Source organism: Myiozetetes cayanensis, unplaced genomic scaffold (genome assembly GCF_022539395.1).
Source record: "Myiozetetes cayanensis isolate MyiCay16 unplaced genomic scaffold, myiCay2020 scf1, whole genome shotgun sequence".
In the NCBI taxonomy this organism is placed as follows: domain Eukaryota; kingdom Metazoa; phylum Chordata; class Aves; order Passeriformes; family Tyrannidae; genus Myiozetetes; species Myiozetetes cayanensis.
This window is the reverse complement of record NW_026086604.1, coordinates 109,558,781-109,586,763: the sequence shown is the minus strand read 5'-3', so window position 1 is coordinate 109,586,763 and position 27,983 is coordinate 109,558,781. Positions and strand designations below refer to the sequence as shown.

Genomic DNA, 27,983 nt, shown 5'->3' with positions numbered 1-27,983 from the left:
GATACAATCCTGTGCAATGTGTTCGAGGATGACCCTGCCTGAGCAGGGAGGTTGGACCAGATGACCCACTGTGGTCCCTTTCCAACCTGACCCATCCTGTGATTCTGTGAATTTGCTAGAACCAGTACAGAATGCAGGAACCGGAGGAGAAGAGTACTACCATGTTCAAAATAAAGAGGTACCTAAATAATCAGGGAAATTAATGTAAGATTTGTGGATTTAAAAAAAAAAACAAAACAGAAACCTGAACTCATTAAAGAAGTGTATTGGCAATCACTGTATCAGCATATACCTTTTACACTTCTTATTCTGAGGCTGTAAGTAGAAAGTGACTACAAATTTCATAGAGTAAAATAGTGACACAACATTTGTGTACTGAAAGCTTACATAAAGCCTCAACCTTGGTCAACTACTTCTTAGACAACACACTGAAGTCATCAGCAGGATCCTTAGTGTAATTAGTGAGGTTTTAAAACACGTTGCAGCAGAAAGCACCCAAGTAGGATAAGTTAGTTTTACTTCTAGGAGCAAACAGTGCAGACTTATCCCCTTCCTTCTGAAACAATGTTTTAAGGAAGTTTAAATATCTGCCAGTGATATTATTCACTGAGATATAAAAATATAAATGTATGTTTTAAGATGTTTTATACCACATCCTTAGATTTAACTGTAAACAAACAAGAACACCATGGCTTCAATGAAAGTTATTTAAATTTGAATGCAGAGAATACTTTATTAACTGATTACAGTTTTGATGACCAATTTTTAAACCATAAGTAGTGTGGGAAACATAGTCGGGGACATTAAGGCCAAGCCATATATATATAGACAAATCTGGATACTGATAATCTGTACATTTAACCTCTGCTTTTTCTTTATACATCTTTTATTCAGTGTCTGAAATTAATCAAGGAAGAAAAATCCAAAAGAACTGGCCACTAATTTAGTCTTATATCTGGAGTTTTTGCATGGGTTTTTGAATGCAGTGTAAATCTCAGTGGAGATCAAACAAATTTTTTTTAACCATACTCCCGATGAAGTGTTCAAGTATGCCTGGAGTTTGTTGTTGTTACAGACTTGTGCAATTACTTTTTTTCTTTCAAAAACTAGCAATAGATCTCTTGTGTAGAGGTTAATCTACTTAAGATACCATTAAACTTAGCTAACAGATTGGGAAATCAATATAAATTAAGTGCCTGTGGTGTGTATCAGTTTTCCTGCTCTAAGCAACCCCTATCACTTAAGTGGACATACTTGCAATTGTACAGAATTACACTGACTTTTCAACAAAACCCAGAAAAAATTAATTTACTATTCTTGCACCGTGAGCAGTGCTCCTACACAATGTGATAACCGTTTCCCATTTGTACAACTCCCTTTTGTAAAGTTGGGCAACACATATGAAAGGAAGACAGACATCAAATGTTTGTGTTCTGAAAGAGATTTCAGTTCTTTAGTTCCAGTCACTGAAGGAAGAGGCAGAGGCAAGTTTGAATTATCCCAGAAAACTGAACAGTTGGTTTTATTTGGTGTCTTCAAGATGCTTCACCTTCTGTGGGAGATGTAGATGATGTAGGAGAGACCATTTCGGGTTTTCGTGAAATTCTGTCCAGTTCTGCCTGAACATCTGTTAAAACTGGCTTCTGACCTACAAAAGAAATGTGTAATATTCAAGTCATGTTTATGGAAGTCATATAGTATCTTTAATTCTCAAATCAGAAGAATCCTAAAAATTGTTACCACATGCTTTGGGTGCAGAGTAAAGGCACAAGGCCAAAACCCAAAAGAAACAGAAAGGAAACAGTAGAGAGAAAGTCACATCCTTTAATATTCCCTATTTCTCAAAGGAACTTCCATAGTTATATATTGCCAGTATAAGAAGAGTTAAAGTACAAAATACAAAAAAAGTTTATTAAGGCTAGCAGTTGTGACTACTTCTATGCAATTTTCTGTATAGGTATTTTAAATAATTCTGAATGTAAATCAGGGCTTCCACCAAGCCCAGTAAAGCCAGTTCTGCGTACTTTGTCAGCATAAACATGACACCACTGCTGATAGGTGCACAGACCTGCAGATGGCAAATCCCTTTCTCTCCTCACCCACGTGCCTCCTCCCTATCTTGGAATGGCACAAACATTTGTGCAGTCACTCTCAGACCTAATTCAAGCTTAAAATACACAATTTTCCCCCCACTTTTACTTCCCACTCTAGGTTTCTATCCTGCTATGTTGTATCACAAGAATGGAGGAGACAATATGGGAAAACAGAATATTAGAGTCTAATGCCATGACAAGTGTCCATAGTTATCTTGGGCTGTAAGGGAATGTTCTGATACAGATGTAGTTTTTTTAGCAGTGTCCCAGCACCCTTTCTCAGGATGCAAATTAACAGAATTACCCGCAAAGGTAATTTTAGCCAGATATACTATGCTGCTCTTCAAATCATTTAACAAAAGCTAATGCTGTATCAGAATCAAAGCAGCTTATATTCCAATTATTAAGCAGAGAAATTTCCCACAACTGCTGAGTGAAAGTAATTGTCAAATCCCAAACTGCTCTTTTAACAGCCAAGTTTCAGATTTGAAGAGAGTGCCACAGATATCACTAAATACAAGACAGCAAATACTGAGGAAGGTGAAGAGGCCACATCTAAGCCAAATGTATACGTTGTATTTATGGTAATTGCTTAAAAGCATAGACCTGTGCAACATTAAACTGGCTACACCCTAACTCTAATTTTGTTGCATATTAGGAAATTTCTGAGAACAGTTTTGCTCCTTAATATTTCAATTTTGTTCTTGAAGTTTCTGCCGTGGCCCCGGACACAACACTTTTCTGGAGCGCCTATCTCCGTTTGCCTGATCACCCAAACCTACTGCCCAGCCACTCCTCACAGGATTCTTTAGTGGGTGCTCTCTGCACCTCATATTGCATCAGCTGCATTTGTTTGAATAATCTCCACATGCTGTTCAAACTGGCACTGCTGACTTCACCTACAGCAGATTAGGAAGTACTCAAACTTCGCTTTGCCAGCCAAGCTTTGCATTTAAAAAAGGGAAGTGCACACATGTAGGAAAAAAACCCAAACAGGGTCAATCTACGCAAAATGTTTGTGGGAAATGTTTTCTTCTCTTTTACTGCATAAAAGTAAACACTAATGTCAGGTATCAATGAAACACAAGCATTCTCCCCTAAGAGCTGCATTACTAACCTCTGTGGGAGCAGGGAGGGAAGGTGCCTGTGTATGTATATTCTCAAGTAACACAGAAACATTTTAAATTGGAATAGCAAGAAGCACCAGAGTAGTCCTGTATCTAGCTTTAGCACAGTCACTATTAAACATTTCTAGATTAATAATTTAGGCAACATACTAATTGTTAATCACATCATGTAATGTTAAAATAAAGTATGTAATTATTTTACAGGCTGTCACCAAACTCAATCAAAGCATTCATCGCATCAGAGCTAGAAGAACAGTAGAAGACAAAAATTTAAAGCTATTTTAACACTGACAGTATTGTTAAAAAAATCAACTTGAAATTTAGTCCCCATCTACCTGAATAATATTACAAGTGGCTTATAGCATAAGCCATTTTACTGGGATGGTGGGAACAAGAGAAAAAACTAAGAACTCCTGTAGACACAATTTATGCTTAAAAAGCTACATGAAAAAAAAAAGTTTCTTTGCTCTTCTGAGAGCCATAAAAAGGCAATGCTAAACTGCTGTGAAAACAGAAGCAAAAAGCCATACAAACATAAAAGCATATATATAAAGCATTTTTATATATACACACACACATATATAAAGCATTCAGTTAAATATAGAAGTGTTCATACTTCTGATAAACTATACTAACAGGAATGATCCACCACTTAATTTGGATTGAGTAGATCTTTTGTCATTAATCATACCTGACTTTTTTGCTGATGGTGCTAAGTTGCTGCCAGCACCTCCAGTGCCACCTCCTCCTGGACTGCCACCAACACCACCAGGGCCACCAGGAGAACCAGTTTTCTTGCTCAGGAGACTGTTGAAGAAGTTAGCCAGGACTCCTTCAGATGTAGCTCCAGCTACAAAGAAAAAGGGAAAAAAAACACAACACAAAACCAACTCAGATTTTTTAAGTAAATACTGATTCAGTGTGTTCATCAATCTAAATAAGCATATTAAAGAAAGCAGGCAAAGCAGCTATTTTACTTCCCCAGATGTATTTGTACCCTCTTAAGAAAAGGTACCTTTCATATTGGGATCAATTTTCTTTGACCCAGTAGGGATAGGTGTAACACTGGCAACGTTTGATGTTACAGATCTATTTGGTGTCCTAGGAGATCCACCAGGAACTCTTGGAGAGGCATCCTATTAAAAAACAAACAAACAAACAAACAAAAACAACCAAAAAGCAAAATGTAAGCATTTATGAAATGAAGTGTTTTGTTATTTCTCACAGCTCCTGAGCTTTTCTTTTAAATGTAGTACCTCACATAACCGAAATGACACAGGATTAGATTTTGCTGATTGTGTGTTTTTTCATGTTCATATAACATTCCTAAAACTGCTAATTTTACTGCAACTAAAGCACTAGTGAAACTTTTCATTTTACCCCAATGAGAAACTTGAAAATCCATCTGTTATTCAGCACCCTAATGAAAACTGCACTGATTAGATCACTCAGGAGCTACACCAAATTTCACAAAAAGACAACACGCAGCACCAACGCTCCAGAAAGGACTAAATGCAGCCCAGGAGAAAGAGCATTATTCATTACTTCAAGATAGTAAATCATATTTCTAGTTCATCTAAAGAGGTAAAGCTACCTTTGTAAGATCACAGGCTCCCCATTTAAACTTGTGTTGCCTTTCAGTTATTTTATTTGTATTTTAAATGTAGATGATAGTTTTCACTTGTCCTTAATTTTATGCCAATCTTAATATTCCTAGAATGATGGTGCCAAATTTAGGATATGAAACTCACCAAGGCAATTCAGCAAACATAATTTGCTCCTTGGCACATTCTTGAGACATAAAGGAGAGTAAACTAACTGCTTAGATGCCTTTTAACATATGGAAAGGAAAGCCACGTCATTTAGCCCTTGCTGTCAATACAAGTTGTCGTGAAGTGTCAGAATTTTAGGGCACTATACGATGAGACATGAAATATTATGTGGTTTAAGACAATTAGATCAAAGAATATTTGATAGTGCAGTTAAAAGCAACCCCCTAAATATATGAATAATTTTCACCTGATGATATTTAAAATTTTTATTACTAACCACTGGCCTTCCTGCAGCAGTAGGTGGTTGTTTCGCCAACTGTGACTGCAAAAAAACAAACATACACATGAAGTGTTAGATATTACAGTGACTAAGAACACAACCCAAAATCTGTATTGGGAATGTTGTTAAATGAAACGCTGGCATCTTGTTTCACAGACAGAAAGTTACCTGCTGCTTCATAAGAAACACTTGGTCATCTTCTGCTACGATTTCTTTTTCATGAACAAACTGCAATACAAAAACATGAACATAATTTTGACTGAGAGAAGGAAAGGTATTTCCTTTTATATCTCCTGGTGAATATGACCAAAGCATTCAATAATGAAGTACATGTATAAAATACTATGATGACTGCATATCACATTTTCCATATTTAAGACTGCTGCCTCATGATTCCATTTAAACTAAGTTAATTATAAGTGAAATAGAGGTATCATTAACTCCTTTGACCTGGCAGGCATAAATCTCTAGACGGATTCGTAGAAAGACCCATTAAAAAGTTCATTAAAGTGTTCAATAAAAGAGGAATGAGGTAAATTGTAGCAGGGCACATTCAGGGCTCTGAAGATGAGTAAAAAACATTCATGGATGCACAGACTCTGCATCATTCTCATGTCTCCGTTAATCTATTGAGGCCTCCCTTTAGAATTACTTTATAGGTAATTATGGCAAACATGACCCTTCACTTGCGTTGTGCTAGACTGGTATATTAAGTGGACACAGACATCTCCCTGGACACAGATCCCAGTCCTATGCATCAAATTGCAAGCACTCTTCCTTCCAAACAAGCTCATCAAAAAGTTTGCCCAAATAAGCATGGCAAATATCAATATCAAAGTTTACAATCCAGGCCTGAAGTTTACGAGTAGGCAAAAGGAAATATTGTCAGTTTTACTTTCCTTGGACACCTGTTTAACACATATGCCTTGACCTTTTCCCTAAAGATTGCAGAAATGACATAGCATTAGTTTTCTCAGCTAAAATAATTCCCACTTGGAAATACGATCAGTCACAAAAATCCTAGTTATGTCAGAAAAAAAGCCATAGAAATATTTGCCTACAATAACTTCTGTATGCATAGGGTCCACTGTTGCTGGCATTTTGCTCAAGAACCTCATTTATGTTTACAGGTAGTTCTGTCATAGCCTTTTGTTAAATAGTATGAGAGAGAAAACATACTGAACATATTGGAGAACCTGTTTTCACATGTTTATTTTCAATTTTACACTGTCTCAGGCTTTCTGATTTTAAATACTGCAATAGAAACAGACGGCATTACAAAGTTATAAGCGACACAGAACAAAATGGAATGTTCTTAAAAAACAGTAACTCAATCTGACAAACAGGCAAATGACATTCAAGCTTTTCAATACCAAATACATATTAAAAGCAAAACAATATATTTGTAGTCTTGAACAATGTAATAGTGGCAGAAAAGGTGCAAGCTCAAGAAAAGCTATAAAATACATAATGATTTTTTTTTGATAACTGAAGAACTTTAAGAACAAAACAAGAAAACCCCCCACAGGGTTTACCACACTTACTATAAGCTGGAAGCACAGTCTCAGTGAAAGAGAAACAGTCAGAAAACTGACAGGCAAATAAACAGCAAAGAAGTTGAATGCCAAAACATATCAATTTACCTTTCTGACTGGTGGTTTTGTTATGATATCTTCAAAACTGTCGTCTGCTTTTAGTGTCTGAAAATTCTCGTGCAATATTCCTATCTTCTTGTCATTATCCCAACCTGCAGGACTAGAGAAAGGATTATTTGGCTTAAAATTCTATTGTTACTCCAGGCTATTCAGGTATGCTGCCTTACAGTATTGCACAGATACATTTTGTAGTCATGGACACATAATAATGCCAGTAACTTACATAAATACTGCATCCTTTTCCACAACAACAGCTGGAATATTGAAAGGAAATCCATACAACTTCTGGACTATATATTTATACACTAAGTCAATGTTTTTGTTTTCTTTTACTGAAGTGTAAATAAGTGCTGCCCCATCTGAATAAACTTGTTAAAGAAAACTTCGTTTAGTGGCTAGTAAGAGACACTAAAGTAACCCGTAAACTATGAAAAAGGGTCATCTACTTTGTAGGATTTAGAGCAGAAATACAAAAACAAGTAGGTCAACCAACTTCCAACACTTAATTTTTGAAATAAGCTTGAAGTAATTTAAATACTTCTTTCTGTCTGCATTTGTTTTAGGCCAATTCGGCTACGGATTTTTAAGTTAAGTACGGGCTCTTCTCACTTTCAAAGCCCACAATGGTCTCACTACGATGCCTTTAAAACAGTCTTCTGCTTTTAGTGAAATTTTTAGTGAAATTTTCATGCCATATCCTTATACCTTATCATTATCCCACCCTGCAACGCAGTCACGGCAATATTAACATTAGTAGCTTCAAAAATGCCAACGATCTTCCCCTTTCCCACTTGGGTTTTTTAATTAGGGGAGCAAGTTCTTACATTATACAGTGGTCTCTTTTGAATGAAATGAAGGCAAACGAGTTGTACTGTATACAAGTTACTAAAAGACCAAAAGAGTGCTTAGTATTCTGGCATGGCTCAGTATCAAATTAACACATCTTAGCACAGGATTAATAAAAGAGCAATTTTTACTTTAAGATTATAAAAATACCAACCTAATTTATTTCTACATGCTTGCAATTCAGATTCTACAAGGAAGTTACACAATGGGGGTCTGATTCCCATTCAGTGAAGTTTAGAACAGAATTTCAAGTTGTACATGGCATATACACTCATGAGGCTAATCCCTACCATATTTTGCATTTTTCTTCCACCCACTAGAGTTATTACAATTACCCATAATCTCATTTTCAAAAATTAGGTCTTGCAAGCCATTTGAAGGAAGCACCATTTCAACTGAGGTCTCTGGTTCTTGGACTAATTTTTCCATCTGTCTCTCCTGTCTCTGCTGTCTCTCCAATAGCATTTGAACTTCCCTTTACCACAGCACAAAGGACGACACAATGTAGACATATTACTGGCATCTAAAATCTAGATCTCAGCATGTCTAGCTGACTAAACAACACTAAACAGTATTTCTCTTTATTATTTCTGTTTCTACACTTCTTTAAAAATATGAAATTTAAAAGTAATAAAAGCACAGCAACAGCTTCTGTGCATTGTCTGTGGACCTTGACCACAGCAATTCACACACTTCTTTCCTTCCCTCAGAACCTCATCCTGTGAAATTACAGAACACAGAGGAGACTGCATATTTGGGAAAATAACATGCCTTATGTACATCTGGAGCAATATCATACTTAAATGAATTATCTTTTTATTTTAGGGAGCTCGTCAGTTAAAACGTGCTGTTTTGTGAACTGACTTCTAAACGTGGAAATGGAGGCAAGTAAAGAAGTTCATGGTAAGGGGACGTTCTAGAGACTCCTGCAGATCTGTAATAAAACTGAAAGGTTTAATTCAACACTGGCTGTAGGTGCAGCTGAAGCAGACTGCCAGCTACAGTAAAGGAGTTGCATCCTACTTTGGTACAGATGAAGAGACTCTTTTAAGTTTGTCATAATTAATATGAAGATTTAATTGAGTCATAATCATATACGTGATGTGTTAAAGGATACATTGTAAGCAAAACCGTCTGATATGTGACTGAATGAAGTCGAAGTGTTCATCTCTGTAGTCATGCTCTTTTTCCAGAACACTGATGGCATCACACTGTCAAAATAAACACAAAATTAATATACCACTTCCAGGCACCTTCTGAAATAGCAGTGCTGCTACACATCCAGTTTACAAGGGGAAAGGGAGATGGAGTGGGGAGGGGTAGTGCAGAGGAAAACAAAAACCTGCTAAGATATTTTAGAAGCATAATTAAATGTTCTTGTTTTTAATAATATATAACTTGATGTACATAAACTGTGGTCAGAATTAACTAGGGAGTTAAAGTGATTGGTATTTTTCATTCACTCCCCCTCCCCAATCCATTGCAATAACTCAAAGTCTCTGTTGAAAACTTACCCACTAAATGACATCATCATTTTTTACCCAAAGTTTTTTTCACACGCTGTAGTACTATAAGATAGTGTTTTTAATCCAGTTACTAACTAGCCCTTTGCAAAGGGAGGCAAAAGCAAGGAATGTGGAAGCAGAAAGAGAAAACAAGGTGTGGGGAGAAGAATAACAGAGCTGGTGAGAAAGAAGGTGCTGCTCAAATGAGAGGGTCAGACTTCCAGTGAATGAACAGCACATGCATCAGAAGGTTTATGCCTTCACTGTGGGCTGGCAGAAGCTGCAGATGCAGGATGCTTACTGCCAGTGAGAACCGAAGAGTCAGGGGGAGAAAAAACAACAGAAACAGCCACAGGAGAACCACGCCATTGTTTTCTTTAGATGAAGAATATGGTTACATAATTAACAGACATGAAAACAGATCACAAACACCCTAAGAACTGAGGGAAGTTAATAGAGCAGCACTTTACTAACTGTAACTCTCAAATATGTTCATCTTCAGAAAAAAAGAAATATTAAAAAAAAACTTATCAAAACACTATGTTCAGACTAAGGAGGACTGTGGAAATCAAGTTGCTTATTGACTAGCTCACTTCTGTGAGCAAAACCAGATCTGAGGGTTTTGATCTACTTGAAAACCTCATAGTAGAACTTTAGGAAAAGATAATTAGTAGAACTAAAGGAAAAGATAATTCCAAAATAACATGCAACGAGAGGTTCCAGAAAATAACCAATCTTCAACATTAAACAAAGAATTTTTCAACAAGCTATTCAGAATAACTTAACCACATGCTTCCCTCCCCAATTCCACAACTGACAGAGTTGCTTAAATTAAATATGCAAAAAACCTAAAACATGAAACAAACCTTTGTACAAACTACTACTACTGGAATGCCTAAGTTACATGTTAGTGTATCTGCACCCAGGGGTAAAATCACACTGTCATCTTTGTCTTCCTGTAATGAAGTATTTCTTCTCTGTGGAGAAGCTGGAAAATCCTCGCCTGGTTCTATATATTCCTGGAAGTCTCTTACCACTGAAAGTAAAAAAAGTTATATTAAAACATCAGCTCCTTCATTATTTCAACAATGATTTCCACTGCCATTGATCTCTAGCACTGCTGACTGCATAGTACCTCTGCATCTTTATGCTAAAAAAATGGAGCACGCACCTAGTGCTGACTAGTTGTTTGCTCTGTGCAGTGCAGGAGAGAACTAGCAAGTCTGAGATCTGCTGGACTGGCACCCAGAAGAACATGATTTGATAAAACTGTCCATAAGGACAACATGAAATCATGTTTATCTTATCGCCGTGGAACCAATAGGCAGGTGCTATTAATGACTACTGTTTCACCTGTTTCCGGAAGGACATACGTTTCCTTCCATTCTTCTTGGCAAAATTAATGGAACAGTTTGTCAGAATAAACAGAATTAAGCCTTACACATACTGCTTAGCTGCTACCATATACCAGGTTTTATCTACAAACCCTTTGTCCATTCTTCGCTCTTTAAACAGCGAATCTACAGTAGTAATAACCGAAAAAGAACAGAACACACAAACACTATTTATTAACTAGCTTTATAATTAGTTAATGGCATATTAAATATTTGGTATGCTTTTTAAAATAGATCAGATATTACTTTAAATTTTAGCAGGGAGGGTAAGTCAGAATGTAAGTTTCTATTTTCTCATTCTTGTCGCAACTGTCTGGTCATGTTCCACTGCACACACCCAAGCCTCTCATTACACAGCCACTTACTATTCCCACAGTCAGGGAGGCAATCTTAGGCATAAAATGTCTGTATCTTTCACATCACGTCCTGTTTCACGCAGCAGACACAGGGTTCTACCAAACCAAACCACTGATTACTATTCCATCCTCATTCAGCAAAAGAAGTCAGGCAGCAAGGCAGTTCAGCTGCATCACGCACAGAGGGGCAGTTTACCTACCCCTGTAAATTCTCACTTCTTTGTCCTGATTTATGCTAACCCACTGCTACCTTCACTAGACTGACTAAAGCCCTTCAAATTAATACCTAGAAAAGCATTTGTGGAATTAACAGAGCAAGACTTACCTCAACACCCTAGAGAAAAAAGTATATTAGGTCAATATTATTCAATTTTTATGCAGCTGAGTTCATCATAACAAAAAGCACGTGCACTGATTATAATCTCTCCTTGAACAGTCAACTTGGGCTCTTATTCAGGGACTGCTGCTACTTCAGTCTGGTCTGAGAGCCTCCCAAATCAACTGAATGTGTTTTAAACCCAGAGTCCTCACCAAGACATGCCAGTCACTAAATGTCTTTTCTGCACAGTATCCTGTCTGTTCTGGGATAATTACATAAAATAAAAATCTCACTACTCCAGTGGTAATACCAGTCCTCCAGTGAATTCCTAAAATTCTCACTGTATGATCATAACATACTAATCTTTATATAAGTACAGAAAACAGTAAAAAGGAGGATTGATTTAGTGTATCACACCTCAAAGACTGTGAAATACAATCTCAGGTCTTGAGCCTTTAGAGACACAATTTCATTAGTCACAGATTAATTCAGTAAAAAGAGAGAGGGCTATTGCAACCCTTCCCACACAGCTGCTACATATCCCCTAATATCTTTCCATGTGAGTTCTAGTCTTCCCAGGGTCTGCCTTTGAGAGAAGCTAAGCTGCTAGAATGGGAAGACAAACACAGCAGCATACCTCCAGAAAACTACACACACAAACCCTCAGCAGATTTCAGCCTTGTTAGCAAGTTAAACCAGCTCTCAGGAGCACTGAGCCTGACACAAGAATAAAGTAGGATCATGTAGCCAAAAGTCAGGCAGGCAAGACTCCTCCCTGCTCCTTTTGGCAGTGTCAAGCTCCTGCCTGCCTAGCAACCCATGAAGCCACATCACAAGAGGATCAAAACAAAAACAGCTTCCAGTCACATCTGGATTGTGTCCAGGGCTTCTGTTATACCCAGTGTGCAGACTATCAGTATCTGTAAGAATTAGACCAGATGATAAAAGAACAAAACAACAGAAAAAACTAAATGAGTAGCATTTTTTTTCTTGACTTGCCTCATGGCTTACAGTTTCTGGATTTTGCAGAGTTTTGCTTTTCTGTTCACTCAGTCAGTAAGGAAGCAAAACTACCAGCTACACATTTTTGGTAGCAGAGATATTGCATCCTTACTACTTTCATCCAGCAAAATCCTATCCTCAAACTGTGTGTTAGGATGTTTAATACACATACACACACTTCACTCCCAAAAACCAAAACAAAACCCACATCCGAATGAGCTCAGTTCCTATCTCCTAAAAAAATTCTTTTTGAGGAAGATATGATTCTCAAGGATACTTCCCTTAAAAGAGTTTCTCTGTTAAAAGGATGAACAAAACAACCAACCCTCCCCTTTCCTCCCCATTCCAAAGTATCTACAACCATCGCCTTACAGTTTATCACAGCACAGCTACTACCTGCATTTCTAAAACAGCTATTCAGCATATCTGGCACTCAGATGTTTAAGAACATACCAGTTACAGAGTGACTTCAGACTTAAGAGTTTAATCATCCTATTTGATCTTAACACACAGCTTTCTCAAATGCTTTTCCTTGTAGTAATTCACCAGGAGATGAATGGGACTCCTATTTTATTACCCCAAGGGAAACACACTTGTGTAATATGGAGCCATAACGTTAGCAAGTTCAGGCAGATAGTTTAAGGAATCCTGACATATTTTTGTGTTTTGCACATTTAAAACTAAAAAGACACTGACAGAGCTATATCCTATCCATGCCAAAATAAACATACAGCTGTGTTAATGTCAATAACAACTATGATAAAAAACTTCAAGTAGAAAGGGCCCAGGCATAGCCATGTTGTCATGAACTCTCTCAACATTAACACTTTTGGCAGGCACAGAATAAGTTCCAGATTCTCTGAGTAATTACAGGAACCATTATGAAGCGAATGTAGTGACCTATCTTTTAAATAAATTAATAAATTGAAAAACTGAAAGCTAAGGATTTTTTTTCCTTGGAGAATCTCATCTAGAAAAATATGTCAAATGCAAGATTGTCATTTCAGCTGTGTTCATTCTGAAAGCTTTTCCCCCCTAAATTGTTATTCTGTTAGAAAGAAGTACTAGTATTGTTCATATAGCTACCTGAGACTTATCTGAAGCTCGACTGGCTTGATAACTCCTAATTTTAAGTAACATTTCCAAAGAATGAAAAAGACTGCAGTGGAGAGATTACATGGTGCAGAAAGCATTAAGCATATTTAAATGGATTCCTACGTATTTGCAGAATACTCACACTTTTGCTCCATTTCTTTCATTTCTTCAGGAGGAATTTTTAACTTGTCAATATGTTCTCTTACAACACTTGCCCATTTTTGTAAGGAATCCAGTGCAGTCCAAGGTCTAGACATGTCTACTACCAACATAATTAGAGTGTCCTTTAGAGAGCTCGCCTCCATTGCAAATTTAAGAAGACCTTTGTGATACAGGTCACCATCCAAAATCCATACATTACACCTTGTTTGGTCTACAAAAAAAAGGAAAAACATTTTATGAGATTTACTTGAAACACACCACTACAAAATGGCTATTAAATCTTCTTCATACATGTAAAATACAAGGAAGAAAGTAGATGACATATTTTTATCAGTCAATTGAACATATATAACATCACAAACTGCAGCTTGTGGAGACAAGCTCCTCCTCTTCCAAACCCTGATGTTTAATGGCTGATAACCGAAGATCTTAAATACATCATGTGAAAGGGAGAGATAGCATTCAACATTTCAAAAATAGTTCTTCACCTTTTTAGAGAGGGAAAAGGTTTTCTTCAAGATGCAGCTTAGAAGAGCAGAACTGGGTGAACTCAGTCATCCCTTTTCAGCCCTCGGTCTGCTCAGCTCTCAAGGGCTGCCATCTCCCCTTCAAAACTCCAACGTGATATGCCTACATAACTCTTAAGCTACAGAATGTACCTTGGCCATTCAAAAAACTGAATAACTGCAAGTTTTTAATGATTGAGATGGACTTGAAGTTATTCTTCCAATTTGTGAAAATGCAATCACCATACATACAGAACATCCCACTGCTTTCTTCCTCCCTCATCCCCCAAAAAGCCACCATACTCCAAATTTCACAGACACTTCTGCAGTTAATGAGGAGCTGTTGATTCAAAATTAAGGACTTAACAGAATTACATTTTGCCTTCAGGTAAGATTTTATCACTTGTTACAGAAGTTTGATTTAGATCAAATTCCCAATACTCTTAACCCTAGTTTCAAGTCACCTTTGAGATCAATAGCCAGGTATGAAAGTCAGGAAAGTAGATGGTTTCATATCCACCCCCCCAAAAAAAAAAAAAGAGGCCAACTTCTTCTGGTTCTTCTTCTTCTACACATATTTGTTCTTATAGTATTGACAAGAATTCCCATTTTTCCCTAAAGCTTCCAGTATGTCCTTATTCACACCCTGTAACTCCAGGTAATTGGATCTTGAACAGGATCTTAAACATAGTTTTTACTTTCTAGCCATGCCTTCACCCAAACTTTTGGGTTTTCTTGTTGTTTGTTTTTTACATCTCCCTTAGCATTGTGCACATTTTCCCACCCACCAATCCATGGCAGTAATCCTGCAGATTCCATGCCACCAAGACAAAGGTTTCTCGGCAGGTTCATGGTAACTACTTGCTATAGTAATTGAAATGGAAGATAGGAGCCTGTGCATCTTTTCCTCTAGGCCTGAGGAATGTACATCCATTCAGAATGTTGCAGTTAAGTCTGCTTCTCTGGTGTTTTCTTTTCAGCCTTCTCTTTTGGCAAGTTTTTCTCCTCCTCTGCCACTTAAGTGGTCATTCATGGTATCTACTAAGGGAATTACACCGACAAACTTCCTCACGATACAAATCCCTTCTGGCCTAACCTGGACTCCTTCAAATGATAAAGAAAGAAAATCATCCCACTATATTAGCACTATGTTTTACTTGGATATATCACAAATACAAACTTACCATCTCGGTCTTCATCATGCACATTTAAATACAAGTATTCCATTCCTCTTCCTTTTTTGTATTCCTCTATTCCTTGAATTTTTCCTATTAAGCTAGTTTTACCTGCTCCATCTTCACCTGCAGAGACAGAAGTAAGATAGCACTCAATCTTTAATCACTGTTACATATTAAAACCCACCTGGGGCAATAAGGAAACCATATCCTAACAGGGTGACTGACCTCACTGAAGTTTTGAAATACAGCAGATTTTGCCCAACTCACCCATCTGTCCTAAGTGCATGTCTCAGCTTCAAATCTTATTTCTAGTTATTAATAAATGCAATTACACCACTAACTATCCTGTCTGAAATAGGCTCTTACACCCATCTTTAAAAGGCTCTGTTAAGGAGCAGTTAAACACCTCAGCCAATTTCAGTCTTTCAACTACAGCCAAAGCAGTAGCAAAGTTTTTCTAAAGTAGTTTCTAAGCTCCTCTTACAGTCAGAAGAACATGATTTAGAACTCCCTCATATCAAACAGCACACAACACCAGGCTGAGTCAGGCAAATCTGTTTCCTTAGCTTTTATGGGTTGGGGTCTTTGAATATTTTCTCTGTTACAGGTCTCAAGAAACCTGAAGAAGAAATGACAAACAATAAGCCACACTGCCTTACACTACACCTGTGTGTATTTGGGTAGCATAGAGGAACAAGCCTGCAATCCAGATCCATTCACTCCTATTCGCTTCCCTCCAAAAGGAGCTCAGTGAACCTTAGAGGACATGCATAGTGTAAACATCTCAACTACTACGAGAGACTCTTCTTGAAAAACCTTATTTCTGGTCACATGTCCCAGAGCTGGAAAACTTCACATGCAGTTTTTCCAGTTTGAAGGAATAATTAAGCTGAATTTGGACACAAAGCAGAGGTTTGCCACTCTAATTTGCAGTATGATGAGTATGTAACAATTAGATATTAGAAAATTCTTGAAACTCACTCACAGGCTACAAAATTAGGATTAATCCCAGGTCCCTAAGAGGCACCTTATGAGTTTTATGTCAAACACAACATTTTTTTCCCAAGTGTCTCCTGTACAGGGAGAGTATAAACAAGTATAAACACTTGCTTTCAACCACATAACAAAGAGGAAAGTTCAAGGGCAGTAATTTTCACTGCTAAACATAATGATGTTATTTCCCTTTAGGGGGAACTGACCATGACCTTATAGACAACGCCATGGCTACATTAAAAACACTATAGAAAAAAACACTGGGAAGAGCAGAAGAATTATACTTCGATAGACTTATTTTGAATTTGCCTAAGGTTACCACATGAAGTCTTCAATTTAGAGGTATGCTTTATTTTCATATTTCACTAACAGTCTAGAAAACTTAAGACTGCTGACTTTAGAGAGTCCAGGGGATTTTACTCAATTGAATGAAAAGGCTATTTAAAATAAAATAATTTTTAAAAATAGAAAAAAGAGAGAAAAATAAGACCAGAACTGAAGTTTAAAGTCTAGTTTAGACAAGTTAAGTGGACAATTAAATTGTATCAATTTAACTTTTCATAATTGAGAGTTCATTTGTGAGTTTCTTAACCATATTATATATATCATGACATACAATCACAGCTATAATTAAATAGTTTTAAATAACTATTGAAAAGCACCGCTATTTTCTGTTCAAACATCAAGCTTTTCCCCTTCTTGTAAAAACATTCTATAAAATGAAAATTCTGACGAAGAAGTGAAGAGTTTAACCTTCATCACCAGAGATGAATTACAATTCCTCCTCTGCCCTCACCAAGTACTTATCCAAGCTTCTTAAAATTGTCATCTAAAAACAACTGGAAAGAGTTTATTAGCTGCTACTCTGACATGTTATGAAGCTACTTCAACTTCTGTATGATTCATTGTGCTATTTTACCTTTTTGAACAGGCAGCTTCAATTAATTTGTGCCAGCAAAAGGCTCAGCAGGTAAGACAAACCAAAATTATTCCTTTTAATGAGGGGTTGCACTTAACACTATTCTTAGTTTCTCAGAACAGCTGACTCCCAGCTAAGTTCTCTTGTTTGTTTCACACAGGTGGCAATAAAGATTTCAGCTTGCTTGCACTGGGAAAGTTTAATGCCTTCTGCAAAGCATATCTGCCAGTTTGTGGCAAAAGCAGCTGCAACAAGTCTGCATAACTGCAGGTGTTTTTTAAAGTTCTACACCTGACAAAAGACACACTTAAGCAGTCTAAAACATGCTTATACAGATGCTAATAGCTATGCAACTATTGTTTGAAAGTGCTCATGCTAAACAATATAGGGAAACTCAAAATATACATCCCCCAAGCCTCATACTTATCACAGCTCTGTGATAGGTCATTTTCTCTCCAGCCTCATATTTCCAAATGCCTAATGTAAACTGGAGTTCAATATTCTTAAAATTACTTCCTCCCCTAGACTGGAAGACATTTTATCAGTACAGTGTAAGACAAGTTGAGTCGATGTAAAGTTCATACCTCTGGACATGTATGCACACACAGCAGAGTCATTTCAGTATTCCATCACAGAATTACCTAAATTTAATCTGTTCCATGAAGAGGACTGTCTACTCCCTTCTCATTAGCAAATATCCACCCATTTCAGAACCCCGAGGTCAGGTAGGTGGATCACTGACACACATAACGGTATTTGTACAAGTCACTGCATGCAGAGAGCAGTGCTAGAAAGCCGGAATGATGCATTAGTGAAGTTTGAAGGGATTGGTACTACTTTCATTATTTACTCAGGTAAAGGAAGAGAATAGTACAGCTTGCAGAGGATGTAAGAGAAACCAGAAGATCTGTGGAGAAAAACGTTAGAAGCAACACTGACAAGTGGTCCAAAACAAGTTAGCAATGCATAAACTAACAAGTTTACAAACCGGATGACCCACTTGCAAGGGTACAAGACAGCTGCCTAGCCAAACGTGCTCAGTTCCATAGGAGATCCAAAGTTCTTGATGTATTTAAGCCAAATTAGAGCCCAAACCTTTTCAGCATTACTGAAAAAGCTGTCAGAAGGTAAAACCAGAACCATTGTAAATGACATAAGGACTTCTTCCTTTTTGCCCAAACAATTGATCATAAAAAGTGAGGAAAAGATAACTGTCTTGGCCAAGAGAATCATAATTGAATAGTTTGGGTTAGAAAGGACCTCTAAAGTCATCAAGTCCAACTCCCACACTAATCTAACCCAACATGCTAAGACTTGAGGTTTCACCTGCCTCTACTTTCCCTACATTTAATATGTTGAATATACCTTTTAACACTGTGGACACTCCAAATGTATTTGCATTGTTGTTACTTTTTTCCAATCTGAGACTTCAATATAAAACACTTGAACAGTCACCACACTTTGAATATACCAAGTTAGGCTAGTAAAGAGCAGCAGTAGGATTTTGCTTTGCAGCTACTCTTCAGCAAGAATATCAAAATACAAATCAATCCTAAACCAGTGCTTATCTAAAACTCCTAAGTAGTTACCAGAGATCCAATTATCAAATTACTTCTAAGTTCATGAAATGCTAACTCTTAAGACTTCTCAAAACTCAAAAATTTTACTGTAATGTCTTTAGTGTGCACAGAAGGTTCCCTCCCTAAGGAGGGAGAAATATTTGTAAGGAAATTAAAGTCTGTTAGCCATTCAAGGTTTGATGGATAATGTGCAGCATAATAATGCAATTAGCTTTAAATCCTACCAGGGACATATATAAAAGTATATATGCTTTGAAAAAAAACCCAAGAAGAACACATATATACACATATACTATATGGCATTTGATATTACAAACTTTAACACATTTAAGCATGTTTATCCTTGTTTGTTGTCTCTGGATATCTCTAAAATATCTAAAAAATAATGCTGTTTAGTTTCAGACAAAAATATATTCCCTAGGCTTAAACATCAACACATACTAACATCATGAAGCAGAAGGGTTTTTTTTAAAGTGCTACTGAAGGAATACATAAAACAGAGCCTTATGTACCCTCAAAAAGAGTTATCATCATCCTCCACTTCCTTTCAAGATTCTAAGATAGAAAATCCTCTAGCTTCTTTATTTCTAACTGTGGGATTATTAAATTAATGATTTACTTCCCTACACAAACTCACTGAGCAAAACATTTCTGACACAATTTTCAATAAGGAATTTCAAGGTAGGATAAAAATCAGGTAAATTTTGCGAACAACACAAAAGGTCTTCCTTTTGCAGAGTAAATACCAAAGAACTAAAATGCCCCATTACATCAAACTGGACTCACACACTAATATTACAGTGAGGAAACAGAAGTGATGCTTCTACCAAGCAATGCTATGCAGCAAAGCTGAGCACAAGTAAAAGCAAGTCAACGGATTTAATTTTGCAGAAAAGTCAGGATAGGAAGCAGCTGAAACAAAGCCAACCCAATCTGCTTACGCATTGTATTTCACCATCTTGTTAACAAAATGGGAAGTCTTATACTCAACTAAATGAAAGCTGTTGCGTTTTTATGCCCACACTTCTACTTCCCTCAGAGTTCGGGGTTGTAGAAGCTCCTCTGTCCAAGGTACTACTCTGTCCACAAAACAGTTTGACAACATCCTTGTTGCTGCCCTCAAACATATACGAAACTGTAGTAATACAAACCCTTTCCAGCCTCCTCCGTGCTCACTACTCCAGGCAAAATGCATGTTTACTGAGCAGAAAATCAAGTTTCACTAAATGTTCTTCTACAATACAGAATTTAGCAGAATGGTCCCCCCCCAGACAGGAAGGATGGGCAATGAGGTGAATTAACTGCCTTCTGCCAGTGCAGGCAAGCAGGCACTTACCTACGTACTGCTACACAAACTGTTCAGCCATAAGCTATCACATTAGAGGTTCTAGTACAGAACTTCTTCAAACTTCCCAGTAAACATATTAAAATATTCAAAATATTTACTACTTCTGCTATTTCCACATTTCTTTTTTCCTTTTAGAAAATTAAAATAGAAGTAGATTTTCACTTGTTGTAAAACAAGACATTTCTTACTTCTCACAGAAGTCTGTACATGAAAGAGCAATCAGTGTGTTATCTCCAGGACAGATATGAGTTTTGACTTTTTATTTCAGTTGTTTTCCTACTGAGACTAAAATATGTTACAGCAAAGGAGCATAAAGTGAACATTTCTTTTGTGTCACCAGTATTGATGGTCTGTCCCTCTTTGATCTAGGGTTTTGATTATTTTTTTTTCAACAGCTCTTGGAAAAACCCTGGATGCACTTAATTTTTTGTAATCTATAATCCTACTAGGAGCCCCTGGTGGTCTAGTGGTAAGGGTGCAGTGCTGTCACCGCCGAGGCCCGGGTTCGATTCCCGGTCAGGGACACTCCCGGGCAGATGGAGCTCGTTAGCCCTTAAAAAGGCAACCCATCTACGTCCTGAGGACCTCGCTGCCACCGTCCAAGCTCGCTTGGCCCCGGCAGATGAACCTTAGGATTAAAGGGTGGGCTCAGTTCCGCGCACACTGTGTCTCACCTAAAAAATCCAATGCGCAGGCTGGAAGGTGGAAAGACCTTCCCCGGATCTTCGCTCGCGAAGACTGGCCATTATAATCCTACTGGTGCCTCGATGGGAGTTGGTTTGTTTGCATTCAAACCAATCAATTTGAATTCAGCTTGATATGAGAATTATACAACTCATCTCAAAAAAAACCAAAAAAACAAAAAAGAAAACCACAAAACAAACCAACAACCAAAAAAACATGCTCAAGGCCAAACAAAACTAGAAATGGTCCTAATTAACACCTTCTGCACATCCCACACCCCTAAGCATATTTTTGTGAATTAGCTTCACACTTCTTACAATGCAAAAGACACCTTCTGGGTAGAATGATTTAGAACATTTAATACCTGTAACATAAAATATTGAATATTTTTATTAATAGAAAAACATCCACTTTGCTTAAATATGATAGAACAAAGCCATCAAGTCTAAACATGAGTTATTGAACAGGCCCAAGATGCCATCCCAGAATACCAGAGCAATCACTACTCTACACCATGTGGAATGACTGAATCCTGATACAGTGGTGTAGAGACGTAACCGTCTTCTTCCTACTAGAACCAATCACGTGGGTACTACAGCTATTTTCAAGATAAAGTACTTCTCACAAGCTAATAACTGCTTTTTCTACAGCTGCATATCAGTGAAAGAGGCTTGTTCATACATTCTGTACTAATTGAAGAATGCCTTTTGCAGAACAAGACCAAAATAATTAGGGAAAGCCAAATTTAGTTTGCTTTCAAAGAACCAAAGAACAAAATAAACTATGAGATGATGAAATCCTTCTCTCAATCCCTCATAGCAACATGGAAGTTCACAATAAATAAGTCATATTAAGCCTTCACATAACTTGCCACTAAATTATCATTTACTTATTGGATAAAAAGTTTCTCCTCCTCCAAGTTTGTTTTGCACTGCCAGGTCAAGTCTTTCTCCTCACATATGATTTTTTTTTTGGTATCTTTGTGGCATCAAAAAATTACATAACTTCCCTGAGGAGCACCTTAATTGCACTTCTGCATTTCAACATGATAGAGAGCAGATTGTAGACAGCTTTTCCAACACGTCTTTTGCCAAGTCCTGCACCACAAGAACCCAGGGCCTGACTGTGGAAACACGCACAGCAGAAACAGTGTTACTTATGCTTGGAGAGACCCACAGTCAGAAAGCCAAATGTTGCAGAGAATTCCACAGTGAATATGAACAGCATCCACCTCTAAAACAAGCCTTCTCCTTTAACGTAGCAGGAAGTCATCTAGTGTATTTTACCCAGGTTCACTGCTAAAATAGAATAATCCCATCTTACTATCCAAGGGAGACCTTTATTGGTACTGCTGCCACTAACCTGCCTGGAAAAACAGAAGCACAATTGCTGGAAGGACATTACGAAGAAGTACTACTTAATTCTAAAAAAATCTAGCTACAAAACAAGCAACTAGAATTTTATCTAGGTCAGTGCCCCATCAAAATAATTGACACTTTAGGAGTATAACTGCTGACTGACACAAACCTTGACTACATTTGGAAGGCTTTCATTGCCAGCAGAAGGTGAAGAAGTTGCAATAAGAGAAGGAAAACAAGCTCTCTGACTCAACTTCTGCAATACTATGGAAATAAGAAACGTTTGAGATTAACAACATGGACAGTTATGAACAAGCCCATCAGTTATACTGATGAACTGATCACAACGAAAATCTCAGGTGTTTGAATAGGAAAAAATAAAATGGAAAACTAATTTTTTTAGCATTGAGTATAAATTTAAGTAAGAATATTTTACATACTCTCATGACAGTTTGCTGTATTAGAACTTCAGAAGTTCACTATATTTTACGGGTCCGCTAAAAGAAAGAGCTCAAAGATTCAAACAGGCCTGGTCCTGAGAAGTCAGATGTCTGGGGTAAAGAGAAAATGTGGACACAAACCAGCTGAACACTCAGTGCCCACTAAAATCAAAGCCTTTATCATCAAGTGGAGTAAAATGCATAAAGAAAACCAAAATGCTAGTGATTCTATAAATTCTAAAAAAAAAATTCTATAAATCTCTCTCTCTATATATATATATATGACTCTATAAAGAAAACCAAAATGTTAGTAGAAGCATAAGTGTGCAATACAAGACGCAGAGTCAGGTGTACACGTGTCACTGGATGGTTTGAAATGGCTAGAACTGCAGGCAAGGAATATACTGTGCCCCAGAGACAGAGGAATGTATGAAATACAAAGCCAGACAGAAAACAACTACTCCATTCACTTGCCCAGCTGTAAGCCTGTTCTCTGGTGCATCCTGCAATGACTTGGAACATTACTGCTCGAATGCATGCTGTAGTTTATTGGATAAATGATTGGTTCGGGTCTCTGAATCCAAGTCTCCACAAATTTTATAGCACTATGGATTCCATCTGTGATCTGCAATGGTGACTTGTCAGCTACTCCCTCTACTCCACTTGCTGGTTAAAATATATCAGAAAGGGAACGAACAAGAGAGCTCCCAGTTATAAGCATCAGCCTTCTCATCACACTCAACGAAAAGCATCTCCTGCAACCAACTACCTTTATTACACAAGGGAGCAGAAGAGACAGTCCAGGAGGAAAAAAAAAAGAAAAGAAGCAAGAACAACAAAAACGCTCTTTCGGTTATCTGAAAAAAGTAGCTAAAAATGCCAAAGAAAGCAGCCAATTTCCTTACAAAGGCAGGGACATCTTATATTTTCTGCTGGTATAGTTTGCTAAATGAGGTAGCTATGGTCACTATGACAGAACTGCCTAGGAATGAGAGCATAAGTGACTTACATAAAGTTTATGAAAGCTTGTGTTTTCATTATTTGTTCATACAAGAAGAGAAAAATGCTTTCAAGCTACATGTGGTGCCAATCAGAGTGTAAAGTCTTCACAGAAAAAGTTATTGAAAAACTGTCTGCAAGTGAAACAATTTTGGAGGAGTAAAACTGTGAGTTAATTAATATTTGGCTGATACTGAGCAAGGGATTATCAATATTATATGTTAACCTTCACTTCATGAAACTATGTGCCATATCTAGAGATTAACATTTAGTATTCCAGTTTCCTTTAGTTATTGCTGTGATATGTCAAACTGCTTTCCAGGTTCTTACAAATTAGATGTTAACATAGCTAAAAACAAATACTGAAACAGCAGAATTAGCATGCCAGGTTCCCAGAACAACTAGGCATACAAATGTATGCACTGTTTAAAAATATAAATGCTATAGGCAAATTAGAAAACCTGTCCTAGCAAACAAAAGAACACTACATGGTGGGTTTTTCCGGTTGGCTTTTCGGGGTGGGGGAGCAGGATGTTGGAAGCTTAGGGAATTCTTTTTAAATGCAGATTGTAATGAAAATAAGCACTAATTTGCTACTATGTATCATGTTTCAGCTGGTAAGTTTTGACCAATATGACTGTTTATACAGCAAATATTTGTCCGCCACAAAATGCATGAAAAGCATCAAGACTTTGGTCAGCTTTACAACTTCTGCTTAAAACTACTGAAAGCATAATGAAACTGAAAACAATCAGGGCAAGAACATAATCAGGCAAGAAGCGATCTGTATTAATAATAAGTGAGTAAAAAACTTTCCAATGGAACAAAGCTTGAACACAGAGGAAATGTGAGATAACAGAAAAATTGCAAACACACAGCTCAAGAACCCAAATAGACAGAACTTCACACACTGAATCTGCCCAATACAGAACATTTAAGTTCTCTCCTTTTTCTCTGCCAGTGTGCTTCAGGCACAGCATCATGACTTGCAAGTGAATTACAGGTACTCTCACAAAGAACATGGCCGTGGTCCTCACTGGCTGGTCCTCAGATCTGATGTTCTTTTACCTAAATACATGACAAGCTTCCCCCCCCACCCTGACCCTTTGGACCAAGGCCTCCTAGAAAACACAATTTCTAAACAGGAATCAGAATTTCTTCTACAAACTTGCACATCTTTTAAAAAATGCACGTCGAAAATAGAAAAAAAAAAGTATTACATTAAGTCATTCTATAAACTCTACATAAATGGTAAAAAAGACATTTTGAATATCACAAATAAATGAGCTTTTGGAAACATTCTATGGTGCCTTCTCTAGCTCTGAAGGAAGCAGTCTCCAGTCATTGAGTACTAAGGATTACCTGACTACGAAGAGAGAAAAAACAGTGTAATCTTCCTGACAAGGATCGCAGCTTGAAGAAGAATCTTTCAACTTCAACAAGGACAATCATCCGTTTTAGGTTCAAAGTATCACATGAAAAGCTTTGAATCATTATGAAATCTTTCCTTTCTTTACTACTACTAGAACTTCCAATCTCAGTATCTTAATTACATAACATAAAAAGAAACAAATTAAAGGGGAGTGAGTCTTGTAATAGCTTCACTAGACCATCCTGTAGTCCCTGCACAGTCTTCTCAGTCAGTTTTAAGTCACCACTCAGCTTATCAAAACAGGAAGAAAAGGATCACAGTGATTGCTTTAGGATTAGGGAGGGGAAAAAAACCCTTAACTTGAAAAACCTCAAAAGACTATAAACCACAAGACTGTGCAGAATTATAGTGTGCATAGAGTCTGCATGAAAATCTTACTGAGTTTTAACCGTGTTTCCAAATAGTAACACAGAGTTCTTTCAGGGGACAGGGAGGTTGGCAAAGGAGTGGAAGAACCAGCTAGTTATAAATTGGATTCCTTATGTTGTCTACCGGTAATAGTATTTAATAGTCTTTCAGGAAAGAAAACCAACAACAAAGCAACAAAACCCAAAAAACCATCCCACTAATAATAACAGCAATAATATATTCATACACACATGAATATGATGCTGGGAGCATCCATTTCTTCTCCCCCGCCCCAACATTTTTAATTTTGACGTATCATTTTTCTTCTTTCTCTCAACAGTGAATGGCAGCTGGGTCTCTCATTATTGCCTTATCAAAGTCCCCTTCCCTAACTCCTCGCCCCGGCCAGGTTGGACTAAGGCACTGGGTGGAGATAAGCGGGCAGCAGCCGGCGATGCCGCCGCGCCGCTCGCCGATGCTGCCGCTGCCACGCCGGGTGCGAGTGGGCAGGGCAGAGCCGGCACAGCCCACGCCCATACGGCCTCCCCGCCCTCCGGCCCACGGCAGCACCGTCACTGACACCGCCGGGGCCACGGAAGCAGTTTTTGTGTCCGCATGACACACCACCAGGACCGGCAAAGCAGCACCGCTGGCTCGAGCGGGGGAGGTTTCAGGGCCCGCACGCCCCCCGAAACCAGCACTCGTGGGGAAAAAAAACAATAAAAGCTCCCCATCTAAGCCATCTAAACCTAAGGAATCAGGGTGGGGGATGGACAGCGAGGGTATTATGGCGGGGTACCTACGATGAGGGGCGTATCTAAAGCATCTCTGGATATTGCATATCCAAAATGAAGCCAAGTCATGCAAAGGAAGAAGCGAGAGGGTTAAGACAGCACCTTGCCACCCACCAAATCCCCCCTCCCCTTGGGGCGCTAAACAAGGGAAGCTCCAGAGAGGGCTCAGGAGCCTGCGTGCGGCGCGGATAGGAGAGGGATCGGGATGCTTTTCTCAGCCTGTGTGCGCCGGGGATGGGAGAGGAATCAGGATGCTTTCCTCACCCAGCAGGAGGACGTTCTTCCCCGAAGGCAGCTTAGAGCGGGAGCGCGTGGACACCTCGCTGAGGATGCAGGACCTGCCGTGGAGAGACGACACCGCTTAGGACGGGGCTCCCGCTTCCTCCCGGTCCCCACCCTCGCCATCTCCCAGGGAGGGGTGGATAACGCGCGGGGGGCAGGGCAGGAGTTGCCACTGCCAAGGGGAGGTGCCCCCCGCCCCCCCCAGCTCAGTGACCGAGCGGGACTGAGCGCCAGCGGGAGGGGAGGATTATCCAGCCCCCCTTCCCTCGCCGCCCGCAGGGCACGGAGCCGCTGAGGGCGGCGGCGCCCAGCGCGCCCGGGTCCGCGGTCGCGGGGCGGGGCGGGAGGGCGCTCACCAGAGGTTCTGCCCATCGTCCTCATCGGCCCCCGCCCGCAGCTCCGCGTTGTTGTTGTTGGTCGTGGCCGCAGAGGCGGCGGACGAAGCCGAAGGAAAGCCGGCAACCGAGGCGAGCCCGGAAGAAGCGGAGGAGCCGAAGGAGCCGGCTCTCCCCACCGCCGCCGCCATCTTCGCTGCTGCCTCCTCCTCCCTGCCCGGCCCCACCGCCTCCCCGGGACGCGGAGCGGGCGGCGGCGCCGCGCCGGCGGGAACCCGGATGTTGGGAGGCCGGGGGCGGGGACGGGGCGGGGGGACTGGCGCTCCATCGGCAGGCCGGGGAGGGCAGCGAGTGCCTTGGGGTCACAATGTCTCCAGTGCTGCTCCTGGTCCAGCGCGCCGCTCCCCCTGCGAGGTGTTGCCTTGGGCAGGGAGCTGCGCTGGGTTGTTTGCTCCCCGGCAGCCCCAGCCCTGAAGGAAGCACCTCGCGTCCAAGAGAAGTAAGTGCGGCTGGGGGTGAGACGTGCTTTTTGGGGAGGACAGAGAGGGCATCCTCTTCAACAGGCCTCGTTACTTCATCTTCCCTCACGAGTATTGCAGGAGACTTGGAAAAAGATGGGTCGCATCAGCACCATTTTAACATCTCGACCCTTGCTGGAAGTCCCAGAAGAGGCAAGGAAGCAAGTCAACCCTTTTCCCTCTCTTCGCTTTGGTAGCGTATTTGTGAGAGTAACATGTGAATGGCTTTGAATTCTATAAAAGTTTAATGGGTGAGTTTTGTCCCTTCGGGGGCATTCAGGGAAAACCCAATGCAGAGGACGTGCCCTTGTGTACTTCTCTTTCGGACAAAGCGTACACATTCCCAGAGCTTCTGGATATACAGAAAGGTATTGGCTAGATTAGCGATTTAGGTATGCCAGCAGTTTGTACTTAAGTTTTTTCTTGCTGCTGTGTTAATTTTATTTTTTCCCGAAGACACTGCTTTTTGTGTAGTATTTCGAAACAGGAAAGAAATTATCCCTTTTTCTTAGCCATGCATTTCTCTCAATCCCTTTCTGTTTGCTTTGCAACCCAAAATACAAACATTCCTCTCATGCGTTTGTTGTTTTAGTAGAGATCAGATGTTGCAACTCGTAGGTCCCTATTCATGTAAGTATATTTCTTTCTTCAGACGTAAAATAG

At 39.1% G+C, this 27,983-nt stretch overlaps 1 protein-coding gene across 1 annotated transcript; it reads right to left on the bottom strand.

The window, feature by feature from the left end:
* Positions 1 to 704: 704 nt before the first annotated feature.
* On the bottom strand, positions 705 to 27,030 carry DYNC1LI1 (dynein cytoplasmic 1 light intermediate chain 1). Its single transcript, XM_050326512.1, has 13 exons — positions 26,824 to 27,030; positions 26,450 to 26,523; positions 15,297 to 15,413; positions 13,587 to 13,817; positions 10,145 to 10,314; positions 8,891 to 8,984; positions 7,151 to 7,286; positions 6,916 to 7,027; positions 5,441 to 5,500; positions 5,270 to 5,314; positions 4,236 to 4,356; positions 3,912 to 4,070; positions 705 to 1,648 (listed from the first exon to the last, which is right to left on the bottom strand). The coding sequence occupies exons 1-13, from the start codon at positions 26,991 to 26,993 to the stop codon at positions 1,536 to 1,538; spliced, it is 1,602 nt and encodes a 533-aa protein (XP_050182469.1). The 5' UTR covers positions 26,994 to 27,030; the 3' UTR covers positions 705 to 1,535.
* Between the last annotated feature and the right edge of the window lie 953 nt (positions 27,031 to 27,983).

Coding starts and splice junctions, on each gene's coding strand:
- DYNC1LI1 (XM_050326512.1), bottom strand. CDS start 26,993: ATGGCGGCGGCGGTGGGGAGAGCCGGCTCCTTCGGCTCCTCCGCTTCT. Junction 10,315..13,586: donor GAAAGAAATGGAGCAAAAGT/GTGAGTATTCTG, acceptor TTTTACTTTCAG/TGGTAAGAGACTTCCAGGAA. Junction 5,315..5,440: donor TGTTTCTTATGAAGCAGCAG/GTAACTTTCTGT, acceptor GTTTTTTTGCAG/TCACAGTTGGCGAAACAACC.